At 49.2% G+C, this 20,740-nt stretch overlaps 1 protein-coding gene across 2 annotated transcripts; it reads right to left on the bottom strand.

Annotated features, from left to right (window-relative positions):
* Window positions 1-4,515: 4,515 nt before the first annotated feature.
* On the bottom strand, window positions 4,516-19,028 carry cdc42ep4a (CDC42 effector protein (Rho GTPase binding) 4a). 2 transcript variants are annotated; one of them, XR_013812259.1, is made up of 4 exons: window positions 18,793-19,028; window positions 5,923-8,920; window positions 5,445-5,578; window positions 4,516-4,584 (listed from the first exon to the last, which is right to left on the bottom strand). XR_013812259.1 is itself a non-coding variant. In XM_079746566.1 (2 exons), exon 2 carries the CDS (start codon window positions 8,782-8,784, stop codon window positions 7,678-7,680), a length of 1,107 nt encoding a protein of 368 aa, XP_079602692.1. In that variant the 5' UTR covers window positions 8,785-8,920; window positions 18,793-19,028; the 3' UTR covers window positions 5,744-7,677. The 2 variants fall into 2 exon arrangements, 1 of the variants encoding a protein (XP_079602692.1); XM_079746566.1 differs by lacking the exons at window positions 4,516-4,584; window positions 5,445-5,578 and having other exon boundaries at window positions 5,744-8,920.
* Window positions 19,029-20,740: the final 1,712 nt, after the last annotated feature.

The raw sequence follows: 20,740 nt of genomic DNA, 5'->3' as shown, positions 1-20,740 counted from the left end.
GAGGGATGCACACTGGAGGGAGGGAGGGAGGGAGGGCAGGAGGGGAACAGAGGAACAGATGAGAAGAGGGGAGAAATGAAAGAGAAAGAGAGAGTGAGAGCGACTGGGGAGCTTTTAAATGACACCCACACCCATTACAGTACATTTCTGATGTCTCCCCACATGTTAACACCCAAAGCCGTGGCTCCAATCCGCAGTGTTGTCCTCATCCACTCTCCACGCAACACACCCTGTTTTTATGACGCCGTTAACGATCGCTGCAGTGCAATGAACTTCTCCCCACTTTTTTAATTGAGGCTGATTTATTTATTTATTTTCCGTTGTTCTGCACATCGCCCGGGGGCGCTTTAAGTCCCGCTATACGGACTACAGGGGAACGTAAAGTACTGCCAGTGTGTGATTGTGTGTGTGTGTGTGTGTGTGTGTGGTGTGTGTGTGTGTGTGAGAGAGAGAGATAGCTTCAGTCAGTGGTGAACACTGGACGCTGTGTTCCTAATGAAGCTAATGGAGGAATGCAGCAGAAGGAGGACGGCGCACCAGCCATGGCGCTGTAGCCTCCCGTGGTCTAAGTCTGTAGGAAGAGATGAAGTGAATTACAAGTGGGGCGGCCTGGACCCCTTTTCATTTAACCGCAAATCCGGAAGGCTTTCTGACATGATGTCACGGCCACGTGGATCCCACGTAAGCAAGCGCCTCACTTTTTTTGTTTTATTTTCAGACGGACGAAAAGGAGTAACAACAACGGCGACGCAAACAAAAAAAAAAGCAGGATGATTGACACATCAAGGCTACGCAAAACATTCGGAGGTTAGAGCGGCAGGACAACAGCGTGCCAAGTCTGAGCCTCGCGTCTCCGCACACAAGCTGGCGTCGACACACTCTGCAAACGAGGAAATGCTTTATGCAATGACGGAATGCCGTTTTATTTATGGCTATGGTTTTGTCATTCCAAGCCACGTCAATCTCCGGGGAAAAAAGTCAAAAGGAGCGTCTCAGGAAAGATTGACAACCTCTCTGCCTGGGCCGTCCTGATTGGCTGGCGTGGATCAGATCGCATCTCGTCCCGGCTATAGGACACAGAGAGAGACGAAAAGGCAAAAAGGGCGAGCCTGGAAGGGTCAAAGTTTAATGTTGGCCTGTAGGAAGTGACCTTTTATGATCAGCACCCCCCTCGACCACAGTGGGCATGCACTGTCTGTCCGGGACAAGGACGCCATTGTCTCGGACCTGCAACCGTGGTCGGGGGGCGCCAAACCCCATGTTGGCGAGGATGTGGCCCCACTATGAGAGCAGCTTGTGAGGTCTACTCCGGCTGCACCACAGGGGGGGACCATGAATCAAGCCCCTGGCCCATACTACCTTCATTGACCGGTTCAGGAAGTAGATAACAGCAGCAGTAGTAGAAAAATCCATAGTAGAGAAGTAACAGAAAACGACAAAGATAACAGACTTAAAGGCTTGTCGTTGTGAATGAACGATCCGTCAACCGGTTCAGAAGATAAATACGCGCCACAGTCGGAAAGGTTTTAAATCACAGTTTTAACTGTGACTGACATCATGGAAATGGTGAAGGAAACACCAGCGCAATGGGAACACGACTGAAGCCGAGCATGTGTGCGCGCACGTGTGCATGTGCTTGTGCGCCTGTGTGTGTGCTGGTGTGCGTGCGTGAGTGTGGCGAGGAAATGGAGTGGGTCTAGGGAGCGCTATTTGTTTTGTGTGGTGACAGCTGCACTGAAAAAAAGCAGCAGACCAAGTGAGTGGAGAGAGGTGGAGGTAGGGTGGTGTAGGGAGTCACCGACCTCCCCAGCACAACCCCCCTCCACTCCTCGCTGACCAGCCCCAACACATTTGGTCACGGCTGGGTGCTGGCGCAACCTAAGCACCCTCACGAGGTCATCCTCACGAGGGCAATCTCACGAGAATGCCAGCGCCCTCATGCCCACGTGAAAAATGGAGAGAGAGAGAGATGAAGAGTGACAGAGAGAGTGAGAGGGACCGAGATAGAGAGAGAGATAGAGAGAGAGATGGACAGAGAGATAGAGACCGAGAGAGAGCGAGAGCCAGTGAGCCAGAGCCAGAGAGCCAGAGAGCGAGAGTGCCAGAGAGACAGAGATCCAGAGAGAGAGTGTTTCACAGACAGAAGAAAAAAAACAACACAGAAAATGGAAATGGAAAATGGGGATGGGGTTGGTGTGCAATGAATCATTGTTCCACAGATTGTGGCGAGAAGGTCCAGATTCCAGAAAGTTCCAGACTGTTAAACTGCGTGGTGTGACAGCGAGGACAGAACGACGGGCCGTACGACGGACGTATCCCTTCCTCTGGGGCTCCGGAGAAGGCGGCATTAGGCCACGATTGGACCGTCTGTATTAATAGTGTCGTTGCCCTCATTTATACATTGTAGCAATAAAATAAGGAGTTGTCCATTTTGGCTGAGCCGGATGGAAAATCATATTTTGTGAGAGAAGCGTCGAAAGCAATCCAAGAGGTTATGCTGCACTCTGCAGATTTATAAGGGAAACTGTTCATTGCACAACGACCAGAGAAATTAAATAATAAAAAAAGGGTCTGTCCCTCTGTGGGGGAAAACCATGCTTCGTCTGAGGCGTTGTTCTCCCCAAATAAACCCGGTTCCTTCCCCCCTTTCCTCCCTGAATTCACAACCCAGACATCTCTTTACCGAAGGGGGGAGGGTCAGAAAGGGGGTTTGCACCCCCCCAAACCCCACACAACACCATGTGTGTGTGGTCTTCTGCTGCCACCGCTCCAGACCCCAGCTCCAGGGGTCAAAAGGTCACGCCTGGGTACTGGAATGTTTGTGTTCCCCACTCCTGTTCACACTAGTATCCGTTGTGGTTTTAACCCCCCCCCACCCCCATAAAAAAAATAAAATGTCTGCCCCCTTTTTCCGTGCGAGGACACAACTGGAAAATAGACGTTATTTTGATACAGTTCACACACACGCATCCTAATTCCATGGCAAAGTGAGACTTTTTCCATGCCTGCAAGTTTCTCCTGCTGAGAGACCCGATCTTACCGCCTCTCTCTCTCTGCGTCATTGGAGACTTTAGGGGTCTCCCATGGGGGCTGTCCCACCCAGGACCTGCAGCGCTGGCCGGCAGCGCCAGATGCCTGCTGCCTCCCTCACCGTGCTCATCAAACATGGGAACGAAGGACGCAATCGCCTGCGGGGGGGCTGTGGTCCCGCCTGGACCGTCACACACACACACACATCTAGCTGGCCTGGCCCCTGGAGGTCGCCAGCCAGCCAGCACCCTACCACAGCACCACTCAACACAGGCAGACTCCCACACACACACACACACACACACACACACACACACACACACACACGCTCCCCCTCACTCACACGCTCAGAAACACACACACACATACATACACACACACACACACACACACACACACACACACACACACACACACACACACACACACACACACACGCTCCCCCTCACTCACACGCTAAGATACACACACACATACATACACACACACAGCCCCTCGTGGTTCCCTGGGCGCAAAACTACACAGCAGAGAAATGCTTGTTTGTTTATGACCAATAAAATGGCACTGGGGGAATAATTCTACACACACACACACACACACACACATTGGGGCTGCTTAGATTGCAGTAACTCAGTGTAGGGGAGTGGTCTGAACTTGAGAACGACGGGGGAGGTGTGTGGGTGTGTGTGTGTGTGTGTGTGTGTGTGTGTGTGTGTGTGTGTGTGTGTGTGTGTGTGTGTGTGTGCGACAGAGAGAGTGCAGAGCCAGGCAAAAGGCGACTATTGAACAATTATGCGTTCTATTTCTCCTCCTCCCCAACCTCCCCTCCCTCTCTCTCTCACGTTCCCCCTCCTCACCGGCAGGTTGTTTAATGCTTTCCAGATTTCTGCATGCTTTTGAGCTGCTGGAAGACATCGCTGAGTTTCGGCTCATGGAATTTGGCGGAAACTTATTTTTGAGGGGTCTGTGCGCAGGGGCGGGGGGGCTTCTGGCTCAGAACAAGAACGTCCAGACTCAGAGCGCCTCCCATTGGCCGAGTGAGGAAGAGAACAGAGTGCGAGTCTCAGAATGGGGCTGGAATTCAGAAGGGGGAAAACGGCATGCGGGGCCGTTAGCGCGGAGGAGAACCAACGTCCGTGGTCTTTGAGAATGAGAAGCAGCTGCACGCCTGACTCACATTACAACGTAGGGAGGAAGAGGGGGTGGGTTGGAGGGGTTGTTCCCGCCCATAAAATACATATATATTCATATATATTTATATTTATGCATGGGCATGTGGGATATGTTACTAGTTTTATACTAGGTTTTCATCATATTCAGGGGTTGGAAGATCACAAACTGTGAGTCATACAAAACTTAAAAACACATAGCCTACTGGTGAAATTGTAAGTAAAATATTTCGCTCAGATTTATACTCCCTTACCCATAGAAGCTATTCCAACAACCAGACACGCCCTTGGCTGGACGTGTACCTTCCACGACCACTGGATGGCAGTAGATATCCATGAAGTCTCCCGTGGCGTACGACCGTGGCCTGAGCGATCGGTGGCGCGTCTGGAGAAAAGAGACACCCTTACTCAGACTGCGGGTAATGTTGAGATAATCTGCTCAAATACGCAAGTACAAAGAATACTTCTGATGAATCTTAGAAGCCGAGGCTAAAGAATAATCCCTGGGCCCACCGTTTTGTTATTGATCTTAACAATCGATTTAAGTGGCCTGTTTTAAACTCGTTCCGCTGTTTTAGATTGACCTTTGGACCACAATTCGTAAATATTGATAGATGAAAAACCTTCCAGGCATAAAATAAAATGTGTGGAGTGTGGGTGTTTATCATATGTTTTTGTGTCGATTGCATGAACCACGATAAAAAAAGAAAAACACCAAATGCACCTACGTGTCATCGGTCTCCCCGGTGATTTCAATGCACCGGTCACACTCGCTACTACAGTTTATCAGGTGCGTTTATTCTGAATACAGCCGTGGTGCGTTCATGTAAACGAACCATCTGTATGCCTGCCAACGGGAGGACAAACGAAAACAAAGAGATGGCCGTTTCCTGTCTCCTCTCTCGCGCCACTACCTCCCCCCTACTCCCAGGGGTCTTGTTGATGGAGACCTGGAGCAGCTGTCTCGGAGGGAGGGGATGTGGAGGGCACATTCAGCCCTGACACGATAACATAACAAAAAAGATGCTCGGAAGTTTGAAGTAGTTGAAAGAGGTTTCAAATACAACACAACCCGAGTTGCCTACTGCTACACTTATGAACTTAACAGAAGTTCATCAGTTGGAAAAAATAATATTGTGTCTGTTGAAAGAGCCAAACGACCTGACATCAGCCAGAGAGCATCAACTATTTTGATGGTTGTGTTTAAGGACAGCTTTCGGATTTTCCGTTTAGCATTGAACTCACCGTCACAACTCCATTTTGGATCCCTTCCAAAGCGCTGGCCTCCATCCAGGAGTAATCACTTCCTGTGCAGCCAGCGCCTAACAGTTTGTCAAACTGGGCCTCGATTGCTTCCTTCCTTCCTCTAGTAGTGTTACCTTGAGAAAATAAGTACATAATAAAGCAAGGAAGAAAAATGAAATGGTATCCATAACTATTGATAGGCTACAGGTAAGGAAAATACACAAAACTATGACTGTGACAGATGTTCAATATTAATTTTATTGAAAAATATAGGTGATTTCAGATAAGGAACACGGACAGTAAATATACATTATTCTTTCAGAAAGATAAGAAATAGTAAGTCAAACGGCATACAAAACAGCGTCAAAAAAACCACCCACTAATGCACAACTTTGGAAAACACTTTCCCCATGAATCGTTCCAGACGCGACTGCTAAACGCGGTACACAAATCGAATAAGCCATCCAACGCGATATACCCAATGTTTCCGTCAGTGGAGTTCCACCTCTGCCGCTCCTGTCATCATTATATCCTTCCGTCTCTACAGGGGATCGAGTTTAAAGAACAATATGTCATTCAACACGCATTGTATTCATCAAGCCGCAACAGTTGATAAATTAAAGTCAGCAGTGATTAATCATCGAAAAGGCAGTGTGACACATTTGACAGCATCTCAAAACAGGAAGTCCCGTAACCAAGATTATTTATGACTAGAAAGTAGGCTTTGCACATCACTCATGTCTGTTGACGTGGCGCTGACGGTAATCTCTCCTCCCTCAGCGTGGTTTCCGTAGATTCACTGGGTTTTAAACATGTCTACAGACTGACTCAAGTTGCCGTGACACAGACTCCTGCAGACTACGGGAAAGAAAAAAAACAACAACCCATAATCTTTAAAGACTTTATTATTCAAGACCATGTATCTTGTTACATACAGACAAAAACAAACTTTAAGATAAAGGAATCACAAACCAAACAGAAGTAGTGTCCAGAGTTTTGGGTTTTGCGAATTGGCAGCACGGTTTTGTATTCTACTTGTTGTGCATAAACTATAAACCCTGTGGTTTCTTTGACATAAATGGCTCCGAAAGGCCCACAGGAAGTTGAGCATCTGTTTTAGACATTTTGCATGGCTCCAGTTCGTTCATGTACACTCATTACCTCGAAAAAGGGAGGAAGTGGTGTTCGAGCAGGGCTCCGTTTCAACGTGGCCACAGACAACAGGTGGCAAGGAGAAGCCTGCTTCACATCAGTTCAAACCTGCTCTCTGTCTGATCATACCCTGCTTACCAATGACCTCAAACAACATGAAAGGCCAAGTAGGCTGTTTCCTGTAGGCTTTTCTGCAAGGTTTGTTTCCTCTCTCTCTCCCACCCCCCCCCCCCCCAACCCAGTGCTTGTGTATTCACCACTCGACAAGTTCCCATTAGCTCTTGTGGCTCAGCCATTTGTTAATCCGCAATAACGCTACAGAGGACAGCCTGGCACAGCATAGACAACTGTTTAGTTATAAGGCAAGGTAAGGGGACAGGGGTTGGCAGCAGTGGCACAGGAAACTACAAAACTACAAAAAAGGCAAAAAGGATATGTCATAGCACTTGCGTGACAGATGTGTACGGCACTCTCCGGATACATGTCGCTACGAGTGGAGTCCTGGTTTCCGCACTTGTCCCGGCAAGTGATGCGCTGCTGGTGAAGGTGTGAACCCTTCGCACAGCAGCACCTCTCTACACTGTGATGAGGCGCCCGTCGCCGTTAGGGAGATCAGGACAGAGCGGGACGGACAGAACCGAGGCATACGCTGTTAGAAACTGTCCACTTTTCTTTTGAGTCTAGTTCTGGCTGAGGTGGGAAACGGCGTCAAATAAGCCTGGAGGTGTCAGATGTGTTTATTTGACGATGCCGCCTGCCGACACCATATTTCAGCTTAATCCCGGGAATGATCCATATTTGATGAGCAGCTCCTTTCCCCCCCCCCCCAAAGTCAGTTCGCACGGTGTTCAAAAAGAGGGCCAGTGAGTTTGTCAGACCGGCCGTGAGATTAATGCACAGGGGGGGATGGGAGGAGGGAGAGCTCTGAGCTCTATGTGGTGTTGGTGTCAGAGAGAGTCAGGGTCTCCCCTACCCGGACAGGAGGAGCAGATGTACCAAACCAAAAATCCAGTTCTAGTTTCAGGTGAGGTAAGTCCAAACCGGGGGGGGGGGGGAGGGGGGGAGGGGTCCAGTGCCGACCTCACACACCGATCTCGTCGTCGTCCTCCAGGAAGGACGAGAAGGCGCTCTCCTCCTCGGGCGGGGCGCTGAAGGTGGCGCTGTCCGTGTCCCCCGCGTAGGCCCCGCCCCCCGGCCGCTCGCCCTCCACGGGGGCGGAGCCCGAGCTGGACACGGAGCAGCTGTCCAGATGCCGCGGGAGCTTGGGACGGGCCTCGGGGGTGTACTGCGGCGTGTACGGGCCCCCGCTCTCGGGCCCCAGGTCCACGGAGCTGCCCGCGTGCATGGAGTCGTGCTGCAGCCTCGCCTCTTCCTCATCCTCCTCCTCATCGGCGTTGGCCTCCGACCCGCCCGGCCCCCCGATTCCGCCGCCGGCCACGCTGTCGTCCAACTCGCCCACGGTGCTGAGGGGCGGCGAGGCGTGGCCCTCGCTGCTCTTGCCCTCCTCGTAGCCCAGGTCGTCGTCCTCCTTCTCCATCACGTCCAGGATGTCCCCCAGCATGGAGGGCCCCAGGTCGATGTGGAACGACATGACCGACTCGGCCCGCTTCATGCCGCCCCGGTACGGGGAGGGCGCCGTCTCCGGCAGGTCCATCAGCTCCCCGAAGCTCCTCTCCTCCAGCTCCAGCCCCTGGCACGCCCCGGCGCCGGTGGCGGTGTAGGCGGTGGCGGCGCCGTTGTCGTTGTACGCGCGGCCGCTACCCCCGACGTGCCTCAAGGGGCTGGACGTGAGGCTGCGGGTGGCCACGCCGTCGACGCAGTCCTCGTCGTTGAGGAAGGGCAGGGACATGGCGTTCTTCACGTGGCCGGGGGAGGGCCCGCCGGGCGAGGCCAGCCCGTCGCGCTGGTCCACGCGGGTCACCGACTGGGAGCGCTTGCTGCTGCGGAAGGTCCGGGACAGCAGGCCCGGGCGGGGCGAGTGGGGGTAGGCCGGGGGCGTCTCCGGTGGCGGGGGCTCGCCCGAGCGGCTGCTGAGGAAGGAGGTGTCGCCGAAGGCGTCGCCGCTGCGGCCCACGTGCATGGTGTGGCGGAAGTCGCCCAGCGGCGAGCTGATCATCTCGCGGGTCAGGTCCATGCGGGAGCGCCGCTTGGTCTGGGAGGAGCCCACCAGCTGCTTGAGGATGGGCATGGCGGGGGGTGGAGTTCGGGCGGGGCTGGAGTTGGGTGGCGGTGATTCGCTTTTAAATAGAAAAGCAGCTCCTTTTGTCCTTCTCCACCTTGTAGGTCGTCTCCACCTGCCCCTCAATGCCAGCTGTGCTGCAGACCTGGGGGAGGGGAGACAACAAAATGGGTGAGAAAGTGTCAGACGGACAGAGGAATGCAAAAAAACGATTGCTCTAAATTCCCCAAAAGGATCTTTTCTTGAAGTGTTGATGAATTGACATCATCTTAATGTGATCACAAAGTGAACTGAAAGCACATTAGCGATCAAAATCCATAAACTGAAGACCTCTCAAGGGAAACTAAGAGGTCCCTTGAGCGTGAGTGGACCTCGGTATCAGAATACACACCAAAAAGAGCCTTTCAAATCAATACTTCATACAAGCTTCACGGCTTCTCGGGGGGAACGCAGAGTCCTTGGGCTTCGTTGCTCGTGTGTCCACTGGCCTACTTTCACAGCGAGCACTGTGCTCACATATTTGGAAATGCTCTTTCAAATCAATAGCAGCGTGGCTCTGCAAGGAATCTAAACTATTCCGCTAATTACAAAGTGTTGCTGTGGAACCATCAATTATTATTACGCTCATCAACAACAGGGCTAAGATATCCTGGGTGGGCGACGAGTGAATGTGGAACAAAAATGACACGGGTTGTGGAAGAACAAGATGCCAAAAGTCTATATTTTCTTATACACGAAGAGAGAATTTATGTTCCAAAAACAAATCAACCTAAAATGGATTGAGAAATGTTGACTCGCTGAGCGTTCAGGGAAAAATGTCCAATAATTATCAGGCTGGAATGCCCGCCGCTGATGGCATTAGAGAGGCACAATGAGCTGGCAAAGCGTCCTTTAATAACGCTTTATCTGTGGTCGTTGACAGGGGCCCTCCCTCTCCATTAGTGGGGGTGGAGAAGTGCCCGTCTAGCGCGTATATCCAAAGCTACTGTGAAATACAGCCCAGACACTGACAACACAGGGCTGTCCTCGTTCATTCTCATTGACTAGGCTCACCTTTACGACGTGCGGTGCACGATGCACGACCCCCGTTTCCTTCCCCTTATGTTTACTTACATTTAGTGCTGTCACAACACCTAACCATCGCCCATTGACTCCCCATTACACTCCGGGGACGGCATCATTTATTGACGAGCCCAGAGGCAAGACGTTAGCCCACCAAAAAGGGCAGGCTCAGCAGAGCACACACACACACACACACACACACACACACACACACACACACAATCTCGGTCTCCGTGGCAAACGCCTCCTGCTAGCTAGCTCTGCAGAAGTGCTTCCTGCCTGCAGGGCAGCAGAGAAGCATCCGTTTTTTTTGCCCTGTTAAAACCCGCAACACATGGCTCCCTTATGTTTCAACGAGCGGCAGAGAGAGACGGCCTTCACTAAACGCGCTCCTTTAACTCTTTAGCTCCCCGATTCCCATCCATTAGTCTGGGAATGTGCATAAGCTTGAATAAACGCCCAATTCACTTGGGGTTGTGGCATTATACCCAAAACTAAAAGTTAAGAGCAGGGGGATTAAGAACTGAAACAACAGCAAACAGCAGGGCCCTGCTGTGGTGGGCAGAGTCATTTACATGAGGCTGGGGGGACGTGTTGGGATAGAGTTGACCATATGGGGCGAGCCCAAGAGAAACGGCAGCACAAAGACTTCTCCTTCGCAACTTTTACTGTGGAATCAGCACAATCTACTGATTGTTGTTTATGGAAAGACAGGGAGTCGAGCAGGCATAATTCACAGCGAGGGGGAAAAAAACACTATGTTCTCTACCACGTTGCTTCTGGGTGGCAGCGAGGGGAGCGGAGAGAGAGAGAGAAACTAACGACAACAGCAGCCAGTAGATGAAAGCGAAGGGAAAGGGTGAAATTGTCTACGCCTCCATCTCAAAACCCAACATCTCGGGCTGGGAAAAACCGCAAGGGCTCCGTTTAATCTTTTCCTTTTTTTTTTTGTTACATGTTTACACACAAGGGAGGCCGGCAGCGCCGCTCTCATCTAAAACACGACTGTTTCAGACTCAGTCGTAACTCAATGTAGAACAGGATGTCGGTGCCGTTAGAACGGGGCATCGATACGGGGCAGAACCGGGCCGACTCAGGAGGAGTCCCACTGTATTTATAGCTCTACGTGCACATGTGAACGAAGACATGAAGGGGGGGGGGGGGGGGAGAGAGAGAGAGAGAGACTGGGTAAGGGGGGGCCTGAGAGTGCAGCCACAAAGCGTGGGAACTGCCGGGTCAGTCAGTCTGTGTGTGTGTGTATATTTGTGTGTGTGCGTATTTGCCTGTGTGTTTGTGTGCGTTTGGAGGGACGGGCGAGGGGGGGGCTATCCCTTTAAACAGTTTTTCAAAACACTCGCACAACAGCAGTGAAATGCACAAGGGCACATCAACACAAAAAAAACCCTAATTGGTGATTAAAAGACAAAGTAAAAGTTACAACAGCAACAAGAGCTTCCCCCCCTCCCCGGTCTCCGCAGGGCCTTGACCTTCTGACTGCACGTCCTGCTTGACGGCTTAGGGCCTTTGTGAAGGGTTCGCCATGTCTCTGGTGTGGAAGGCAGGCCGAGGACTGCAAACAACTGGAGGCCGTGAACTACACAAGAGCGCTTCACATTACTCTACGACTTTGGACGTATACGAGAACACGGCTCCCACTCCCGTCTCGCGGTCGGGAGAGACGACCCGGTGAGAAAAAGAAAAAAGACGACTCTGAACATTCCAGGCGTCCCTAGCGTATTTACGTCCTGGGAACCCAATCTGAACTCTGTTTATAGATCACATAACTCCTTTATCAATAGCAGTGGTCACCCCTGGGGAGTTGGCGCACTCTAATTTTTGCGCTGAGGATATACGTTTGCGGGCTGACTTTTATGTGAACGAAATATACACACACACACACACACACACACCCAAACCCACGAGGCTCATCCACAGCGTGCCGTAGTAAAAGGGAAGAATCCGTGTGGGCGACACCAAAATTACCATGTGGGACTTAAACCCCAAAGGTTCTGTGAAAATGTTTCTCCAGTTAAATAGGGAAATCCGGGTGTCATTTGCGCTTCCTTATATAGAATTTGTCCCGCAGACCAAAATGGATTATAGATGATGACCGAGCTAGAAGACCACATACGTTGGCTACTGGCCTTGAACATCGGAATGCATCATCTGATATCTGCCTTTTGCAGAGAACTCAAGAGAGAGTGGTAGTAATGTAGAATCCTAGAAGCGACGTAAATACACTGAAATCTAGGCTAATCAAAACGTTGTTTTGCCACATGATCTCTCATGAGAGATGCAGTGTCACCGCAAATGCATATCCCCTGATGACAAATTATTTCCTGGTAAATTATGAAGCAATGATCAAAAATATGACCCAAAAACTATGCTTCAAAAACAGAGGCAGTTCTTTGGAAGTGATGAAACGATGTACAACCCTATAAGGTGTTTAAAAGAAAATAATATGTTGACTTGATAGATGAAATACACAAAGGGTAGAAGACCATTTTCTTCAAAATCTGTATTCAAGATCCCCTTCCGCTCTTATGCCAATTCAAGTACTTACACTGGACAACACACACACCTGGGACTTGACAAATGGCCAACTTGCCTAATAGAGTATTGACCGTGCTTGTCAGTTACACTACAACAGTTAAATGCATATTCTACTGCCCAATGGGGTGTGAGAGGACGGGGCAGGGTACACTGGTATGGGATTGGCCTGTCCCATTTGGAGTCGCTGACCTGGATGGAAGAGATGTCTGACCTGAGATGTCTAAAAGGGGGGGGGGGGGGGGGGGGGGGGGTTGACTGGGGGTTTGTATTATTCAGAAGAGAGGAGCCATCATCATAATACGTCGCATCGAGATGGAACTGGATGATATCTGAACTGGATGATGTATATATAAAAGATATTTCATGATCCACTCTCTTTAAAAAGGTGTTGCAGGCGATTGCAGCAGTGATCTTTGATATGCTGGCCATGTGTCAGGTAAAACTGCATTACATATATAAAAAGATAATTCACACATGCAGCGCAGACATCGAAACGGGTGGGAAAATAAAAGTATTGTGAGGAAAGCGATTGTACGGCGTGTAAACTGAAAGGAATAACAACATGTTTATGCATGTGCTCCGGGATCTCAAACAGTCACCAATATGTTCCAGCAATTAAGCAGACAAATGGTTTCTGGAGGGACTGCCACCAAGCTCACTTAGCAGGGCTAAACAGCTCATTCAGGAAAAAATAAAAACAACCGCCCCAAGGACAAGTAGTGGAAATCACATTATCCCTCAATCACATAGCCCAGGGAGGACAGCAAGGCACGAGCAAACACGGCCATCCAAAACACACACACACACACACACACACACACACACACACACACACACACATTAGCCAAGATGGCCGCTGGCCTTGTTCAGACAGAATGGGCGTGTAGGGCTATGCAACATGCTGATGGCTAATGTGAAATAATTAGCCCAGATAAATATCTCTTACTCCTCAATGGATCGGACTGCATGTGTAATATCTGTTATCCAATGACTTATCCCTTCTTTATCCACCCAGTGCGTGTGTGGAAGTCCATTGGGTCTAATGTGTGTGCATTTGATGGAAAACAATTTATTTTAGGGCACTTTTTGCCAGCAAAGTATTTGATTGAATAGAGACCACGATCAGGGGAAGTCACAGGCAGCGATTAACCATACATCCTCATTGAGACAAAATGCGCTAGATTCTTGTAGAGAAACGATCAAAGTGGGAATCAAAAATCTAAAGGAAACAAAGGTGAGTGAGAATTGAGGAGAGGCAAGGATTGGCAATGGCGCGAGAGACCAAGTTCATTTGCAATACACTACGGGGGAAGTGGACACAACTATTGGGACGCAAGGCAGCTCAAGGTATCTCCACATCAAAGTCAGGAGATTGGCGTGGCCTCAGCGTCAGACTTTGTGGCTACAGCGGCGATGCAAATACAAAGTAGCTTAACACCTTTCAATTAGTGAATGGAAGGGAGACCTCTCTAGGTGCAACATACAAATGCCTTTTCAATTGTTCAGTGTCAATGTAAACAAGAGTTGTCTCTGTGTGTGTGTGTGTGTGTGTGTGTGTGTGTGTGTGTGTGTGTGTGTGTGTGTGTGTGTGTGTGTGTGTGTGTGTGTGTGTGTGTGTGTGTGTGTGTGTGTGTGTGTGTGTGTGTGTGTGTGTGTGTGTAGACATTCCCAGAGCTCTTGCTTGTAGGGAATTTGACCTTCCCAACATCAAAGTACCCCCGTAGGCATGTTGGACCTTGGTGCTAACCCAAGGTGCTCAAGTCTTTTCAGCGTGAACATTAAACACGCTTGAATATGTATGTTCCCTCAGTCCTGGCAGTAGCATGTTCACGGTGTAGCTTCAGTATCGGGTCAGGATAATGGCCCCATCCCAATTCACCCCTTGCCCTTACCGCTTAGCCCTACTACATTTACTCAGGAATGCATGGCCATAGGTAGTGGAAGGGTGTCCCGATCCTAGCTGGGATAGAGCCAAGCGGTAGGGGTACATGGAGCCTCCAAACAGATGTTTCTCCGAGGCACAGAGGAGGCCTATAGCCCATGCAACAGAAAACACCAGAGCTGAATGTGGCATTTTGAGATTCCAAATGTCTGGCAACAAACGTTGCATGTCATCGTAAAATGCTAACCGATGACACCTGCTGATGTGGCAGGGTCTCAGAAGGGTTGTCCCACTTCCCAGGTGAAGATTCAACACTAAGCCTTGTAACTCTGTTCCGAGGGGCAAGACAGGAAGCAAGGGGCACAAGAAAGGAGGGCGTAGGGGTAAAAATAAGACATGGGATTGTGCCTGCATCTTAAATTGGTTCCCTTAGGTCGAGGTTCTGTCTTTGAAGTCGAAGAAAAACGCTTTTTGGGAATAAGCGCATAACACACACAGGCGCTTCAGCCTTAATCACACGACGGTACCAGCTTTTGTGGGACTGAAAACACGCAGCAAGCCCCATCTTTTGAAGGGGCATTACCGTCGGCATATTCAGACAAAAAAAACAACCAGAGAGAGCAATTAACCGAGTCACTGTCAGCGCGGGCGGAAGAAAGGTAAAAGTCCATGGATCGGATTATGCTCAGAGGAGGGAAGCGGACGCATTAAAAAAAAGACGGCAGACAGCCAATGAGATGAATGCGGGCCAGGCAGCAGAGCCACCCTGAGGCGCTAGCCCAGCAACAGCGAAGATGTACCGGGCTGACCCTCCTACCGCTGCCCAGACACCCGTCCCCCTGCAGCTCTCGTAACTTACAGCCAACACTGCCCGAGGCAACACACCAAACTTCCCCTTGTCTCCTCCATTCCTGTCTGCATTCAGGGGCAGTTTATGGGGGGAAAACACGGGGCCCGAAACACACAAAACGTTCGGCGCTAAGCAGCAGACCAGGTGCTGCTCACCGCGTTTTGGATGAAGCAAAATGAGGAGATTGATTTTTGACAGCAGTACGGTTTGGTTTTCTTAAAAGAACTTCAAGAACTCTTCTAAACTAGCGACACTAAATCGATAATAAACCAACAACACTCTGTTTAAACACCCGGCTGGCATGGCTAAGCTTGGTTCTTGGCAACTCTGCGCATTCAAACCGTAATCCCGGTGTGGGGGAGTTGCGGTGTTTCACAGAGTGGCGTTGCAGAGAGCTGTGCCGAGGGGCTAAAAAGAAAATGGTGAGAGAAAGCTGGCTGGTAGTGAAGTGCTCGAGAGTGTGGGAATAGAATTACACTGACAGAACAGCACCCCCTCGAAATAACGACTCAATGCTGCTGATACGGTTTCAGAGGTGGAATGAGGTTAGAGCCACACCAGTCACCTGCTCTTCCACCGAACAACTTCCTCCCAGTCTTCTTCTTCCCCGAAGACTTTACGATGGCTTTTGACTTGCAGCCACGTGCACAAGAAAATGTCAATTAATCGTTAACTGCAGAAGCATCTGCCAAGTGAGGAAAAACTGATTCTACATGGTTTATTCATCAGTCAAGGGCCAAGGCATACACATGCACACGCACAATCGCTACTGCTGACACACATGGACGGCCTTCATGATCTGCCTGTGGCGCTGCCCTACATGGTTTGTGTGTGTGCGTGTGTGTGCGTGTGTGTTTGTGTGTCGCTGTTAGGTTACAGGGAATGTGTCCACAGGAAGGGCAGGGAGAGTGTGAGCCACCAAACTTCTCCGGTAGATCAGCTGAAACATCTCTGCTTCCTGGAGGACTTCTCAACATAAACACGGCGCAGTGGATCGTCCGACTGACCAAACAAACACGCTTCCTATCAGTCCAAAAAAAAAAAAAGAAAGCTCATCACGTGAACTGTAGGCCGGACGACGAAAGTTCATCAGCGGTTCACTCTTTAGTCTTGACTCTAACAACACCCAGTCCCTGTTCCACGACTCAACACGTCATGAGTCACGGCTGAAACGTAAAGCGGCGGCAGCCCAGGTGTTGTCCGTTTCATCACCTTGGGGCTGGGGGGGGGAGGGTTTCTATCTGGTGACTCTCAACACGGCACTGAAGTGGCTGCGACAGTTTTTAAAACATTTCTTTCTCTGAGTGAACAGAGTGTGGAAAACCTCGGAATCCATTCTCTAAGGTGCGCTGGGGCGCTAATTACAGGAGGGAGACGAGGAGTGCTGTTGCAGCGCGACGTTCCAGGCGGAGGGAAGGTTAGAGGCGATAGATTAGATAAAAACATCACTCAGAACCTCTCACGGAGCAACACTCTGGGTACCTTCGCTCCCAGACCTTCTCTTTTCCCCTTAAAAAGAAAGGAGGCCTTATGCACCTTCCCATGACTGCTACGAAGATGAAAAGAGCGTTAACTGTGGAGTCATAGGCAGAGGTAGGAGTGGCTTCGTGTGAACTGGTTCTTCATTCCTAGTTGTTGGACGAAAACAACAACAACAACAACAACTACAGCCAACATGTTTGCACCAACATGTTGACACCACCATACAACTGGAATTAGGACTGGACTGGGTGGATCAGCAGGTGACTGAGTCAACACTTCCTCCGGCGCACGGAACAAACACCATGGCATGAAGCGGGGAGGGGGGGGGGGGGGGGGGGGGGGGGGGGGAGAGACACAATGTGCAACGTGGGGAAAGACTAGAAAACAAAAGACAGGAACAAACAAGAATTTACGCCCTGAAATACGACAGGCTTGGAATTTTCAGGTTATTCAAGGTTATGTGAAAAAAGTCTGTGCCTTGTACAATAACTAAAGTCACTACTTTGAACTGATGTAGATCACTTAAGTGTGCAAAACTCTGGGAGTGTGGGGTTCTGAAGATTTAAATGTACAGCCCGGGGTCAGGAGTTGAGTGAAGACGATTAAGCAATCACTACAACCCATCATCACCATCTTCTGTAAAATATGCCATCATCTGTGTCTCGTTCCTCAGGGACATTTTCAAACAGGAAAAATAGTTACATAGGAATTTCCTGGAATGTGAGTGGGCACACACATACAAACACACACATGACAGAGTCCCAAAGACATGTTCAAGCAGGAAACAAACCAACAAATAAAATACTTACTCAAGTACTACTTAAGCATTCCGCACACAGAGAGAGTGAGACAATGATTATCTTAGGTAAATGAAAGGCAGCAAATATCCAATAACCAAAACTCAAACCGACCTTTAAGTAGATTCTTTGTTCTGCCTGGGTTTCGGCCAATAATACTAGCGCCGTACAATGCCCAAAGAACTGCACTTGGCACGGTGTCCCACAGCCTTGTGGTGGAGGTCTGACTTTCACCTTCTGGCTCATAACAGATGCTTCTCGTTAAGTCGGCGAGACACTTTGCAATATTAGAGGCAGAGGGGAAACCAAGAAGGATCAGAGCCCTGTTAGTTTGGAGTGGGAGTGGAGGTAGAAGGCTGCTTGTCTGAAAGCGAGGGGGATGTGCCAGGGCCGTGTCAAGGCCTTGGCAGGCGAAGACTTTGGCCTGTTTGCCGTGTCGCGCTGTCAGCTGTGTTTGCAGAGTCATCCACTAACAGAACAGTTTGACATCACAGAGAGAAAAAAAAAGAAATGAAAACCCCCTGTGTGCTTCAGGATAAAGGGAGAGTACAAAAGGCCATATTTAAAGCCTTTAAAGAACACAATACCAACTGATTTGCCTGCAGAGAGGACATCCTGATAAGGTCCTCCCTTTCTTCCAACGTTTGCACATGAATTGTTATCATTTGAGTTGCAGTGGTCAGTGGTAAGCACTGAGACACTGCATTATCGCCACAGATAATGAGCACATGTTACAGCCATAATTGCAGTCATGGTGACCAGAAATATGAATGGACTGCAGATAAGGAGGCCTTCTGTATGCGTGTGGGGGAGTGTTGGTGTGGGTGTTTTGCATTTCCTGGCCTCTCGAATCTGGTCTATTGTTGGGATGACTACAATCATGTGAACTTAAACTGCTCGGATTTCAATCCAAACTAATTGCATAGTGTAGCTGATCAGAACAACGGCTTAGCATGCAAGACTAATATAATGTTAAACAGTCAATGCTAATATCACATGTGATATAAACAAAAGGTTAGCTTCCTTGGTAACGCCACACAACCAATGTGTCTCAAATAGCACTCTTATAGTAGCATCACATCCATCATCTGTACTACAATGGAACACCAAGCTTCATGTTTGATCAATGTAGCGTAAAAAAGGGTGGGCTACATCTCTGATTTGATCGCATCATGGCAGTAATGGACCAATTATGGGTGGGTCGCACAGCAGGGAACAATAAGCTACAGCCGCGATGGCTTCCTTTGATCCCAGATAACCAAAGACAAAACATTGAATTGAAAAAGATACACGTTGTAGACACATTATAAAACACAAGAAAGGAAAAATGATTCCGACTCCCGTAAGGAAGTGTGTAAGTAGTCCTTGTAATCAAAGAAGCGTGTACTCACCACCGCGCATCCCATTCAGAAAGCCGGGCAGCCCCCAGAGCGCGAGGGCTTCGCTCAGCAGGTTCACAAAGAGAGCGCGCACGCAGCGAGGAGCACGAGCCGCAAACACGTCCGGTGTAAGCACGCACAATTATATTAAATAAGAGAAACCAGACCCCTGTCCTGGACACTATTTACCCTACGAGTGTGCTGCGTGGCTCGTAGGCTTCACAGTGAGCGCATCTTCAGTTGCAAAGCCTGCGGACGGTGCAATAACTCAGTTCAGCGTCTGTGTGTCGGCTGCTCCTCTCGTGCTCCTGGCCACGCCCCTTTAATGGCCTCTTAAAGGCCTAGTCTGCAAATTGTCAGAGGCCGCTATCAGCAAGGGGCCTGCAGTTTCTGCAATACGCATGCATTTCGTTGTCATTTTTTATCAATGTATAAAACATGCATAAACACGGCAATTCTCTTTGATATACTTAAATCATAACGCTTTGATAATCGAGGTATCAAAACAATACCAGGAAAACGTCATTTTGTCAAATGTTATTAGAAGCGTTTCCCAATGAGCTCGGTTTTTTGATGGGGTACTTTTGTTTATTCCACCTTGATGCATATATCTCAAACATCCGCAGGTGGTCCCTGGCAGCTCAGGGAGGAAGGGATGTGTGAATGGATGAACATTATCATGGAGCAAAGACCATGCATAACCAAGTACCCGGTCACTGCCCAAATGGTAAAGTCACATGTCTGGCAGGAGTTCATACAGAACAGAGTTGAATAGCAATCGTTTGAATAATTATATCTTATATGTTGATGCTGCAGATAACTTCTGCATTGGTTTTTAAGTTGGATAGATATTCCATCAGAGTAGCCCCAGTGGATGGAAGCCTTTTCTGTCATCATGTCATTGAATGAATTTGTTTAATGATCACTGCATTTTAACTGACCATGACATAATATTGAGTATTCTCAAAAGTGGTTCCCAGGCTCTCAGAACCTAAGGACAAACCAAATTATAGCGAGTCTACACTTGTCATTACAAGTCATTACATTTATACTCATATAGTGTCTTATAAATCACTGTGCTCTGTGTGTGTGTGTGTGTGTGTGACACACACACACACACACACACACACACACACACACACACACTCTCTCTCTCTCTCTCTCTCTCTCTCTCTCTCTCTCTCTCTCTCTCATAAGCTACTTACTGACGTTGGGGGCGAATGGCAGCAGCAACATCTGCAGGGAGACTTGACTTAATAACCAGCAGAACATCATAACAAAATAACAATCATGAAGCCATGAAACAATATCCCGGGGTCGAGCGGGTCCGTATTGATCCCCGAGCCGGACCCAGAGTCCTTTGCTTCTGCTGTCAAGATCTCCAACGGAGACCCATCGTCAGAGAGGCTGATTACTAAATTCATTAAGGAAACGCAGGCTTCTCCGCGATCCCTAGGCCGCGGTTGTGTGAACCACAACCCTGGTGTGAAGGCATTGCCAAGTTATTTGTTGTATTTATCACCATGATTTTTTATTTATTTTTTTAAATAGAAGAAGTATTATTTTATCATTATTAGATATCATTTTTCTGGCTGATCTTATATAAAGCAATCGAGGAACATATTTGACTGGGGAGGCACCAGCATGGGAGACAAGGACATTTTACGGGGTGTAATTACACCGCCATATATCATCAAATAGATTGTTTCTGTGCCACAGGGGAGACACAAAGGTCTATGCTCTGGAAGCGGGGATGCATAGGTCCCTGAGGTAAGTTCCATGTTATAACCCCCCACCCCCCGGCCTCACCACTGAAAGGCTTGAGATTCCCTGCCAAGATAATAACATCTCCACCTCCCCGACATAGCAATCGTCTGGTGCAACTCCCCTGCAATCATCCCATCATCATCAGAGTAATGCCTGACCCAGGTGTCGTTGAATTATAGAGCCACTTTATGCA

The sequence above is a fragment of the Pollachius pollachius genome (assembly GCF_949987615.1).
Source record: "Pollachius pollachius genome assembly, chromosome: 11".
In the NCBI taxonomy this organism is placed as follows: domain Eukaryota; kingdom Metazoa; phylum Chordata; class Actinopteri; order Gadiformes; family Gadidae; genus Pollachius; species Pollachius pollachius.
Note: the sequence above shows the minus strand (reverse complement) of the source record. Positions and strands in the feature narration are given on the sequence as shown.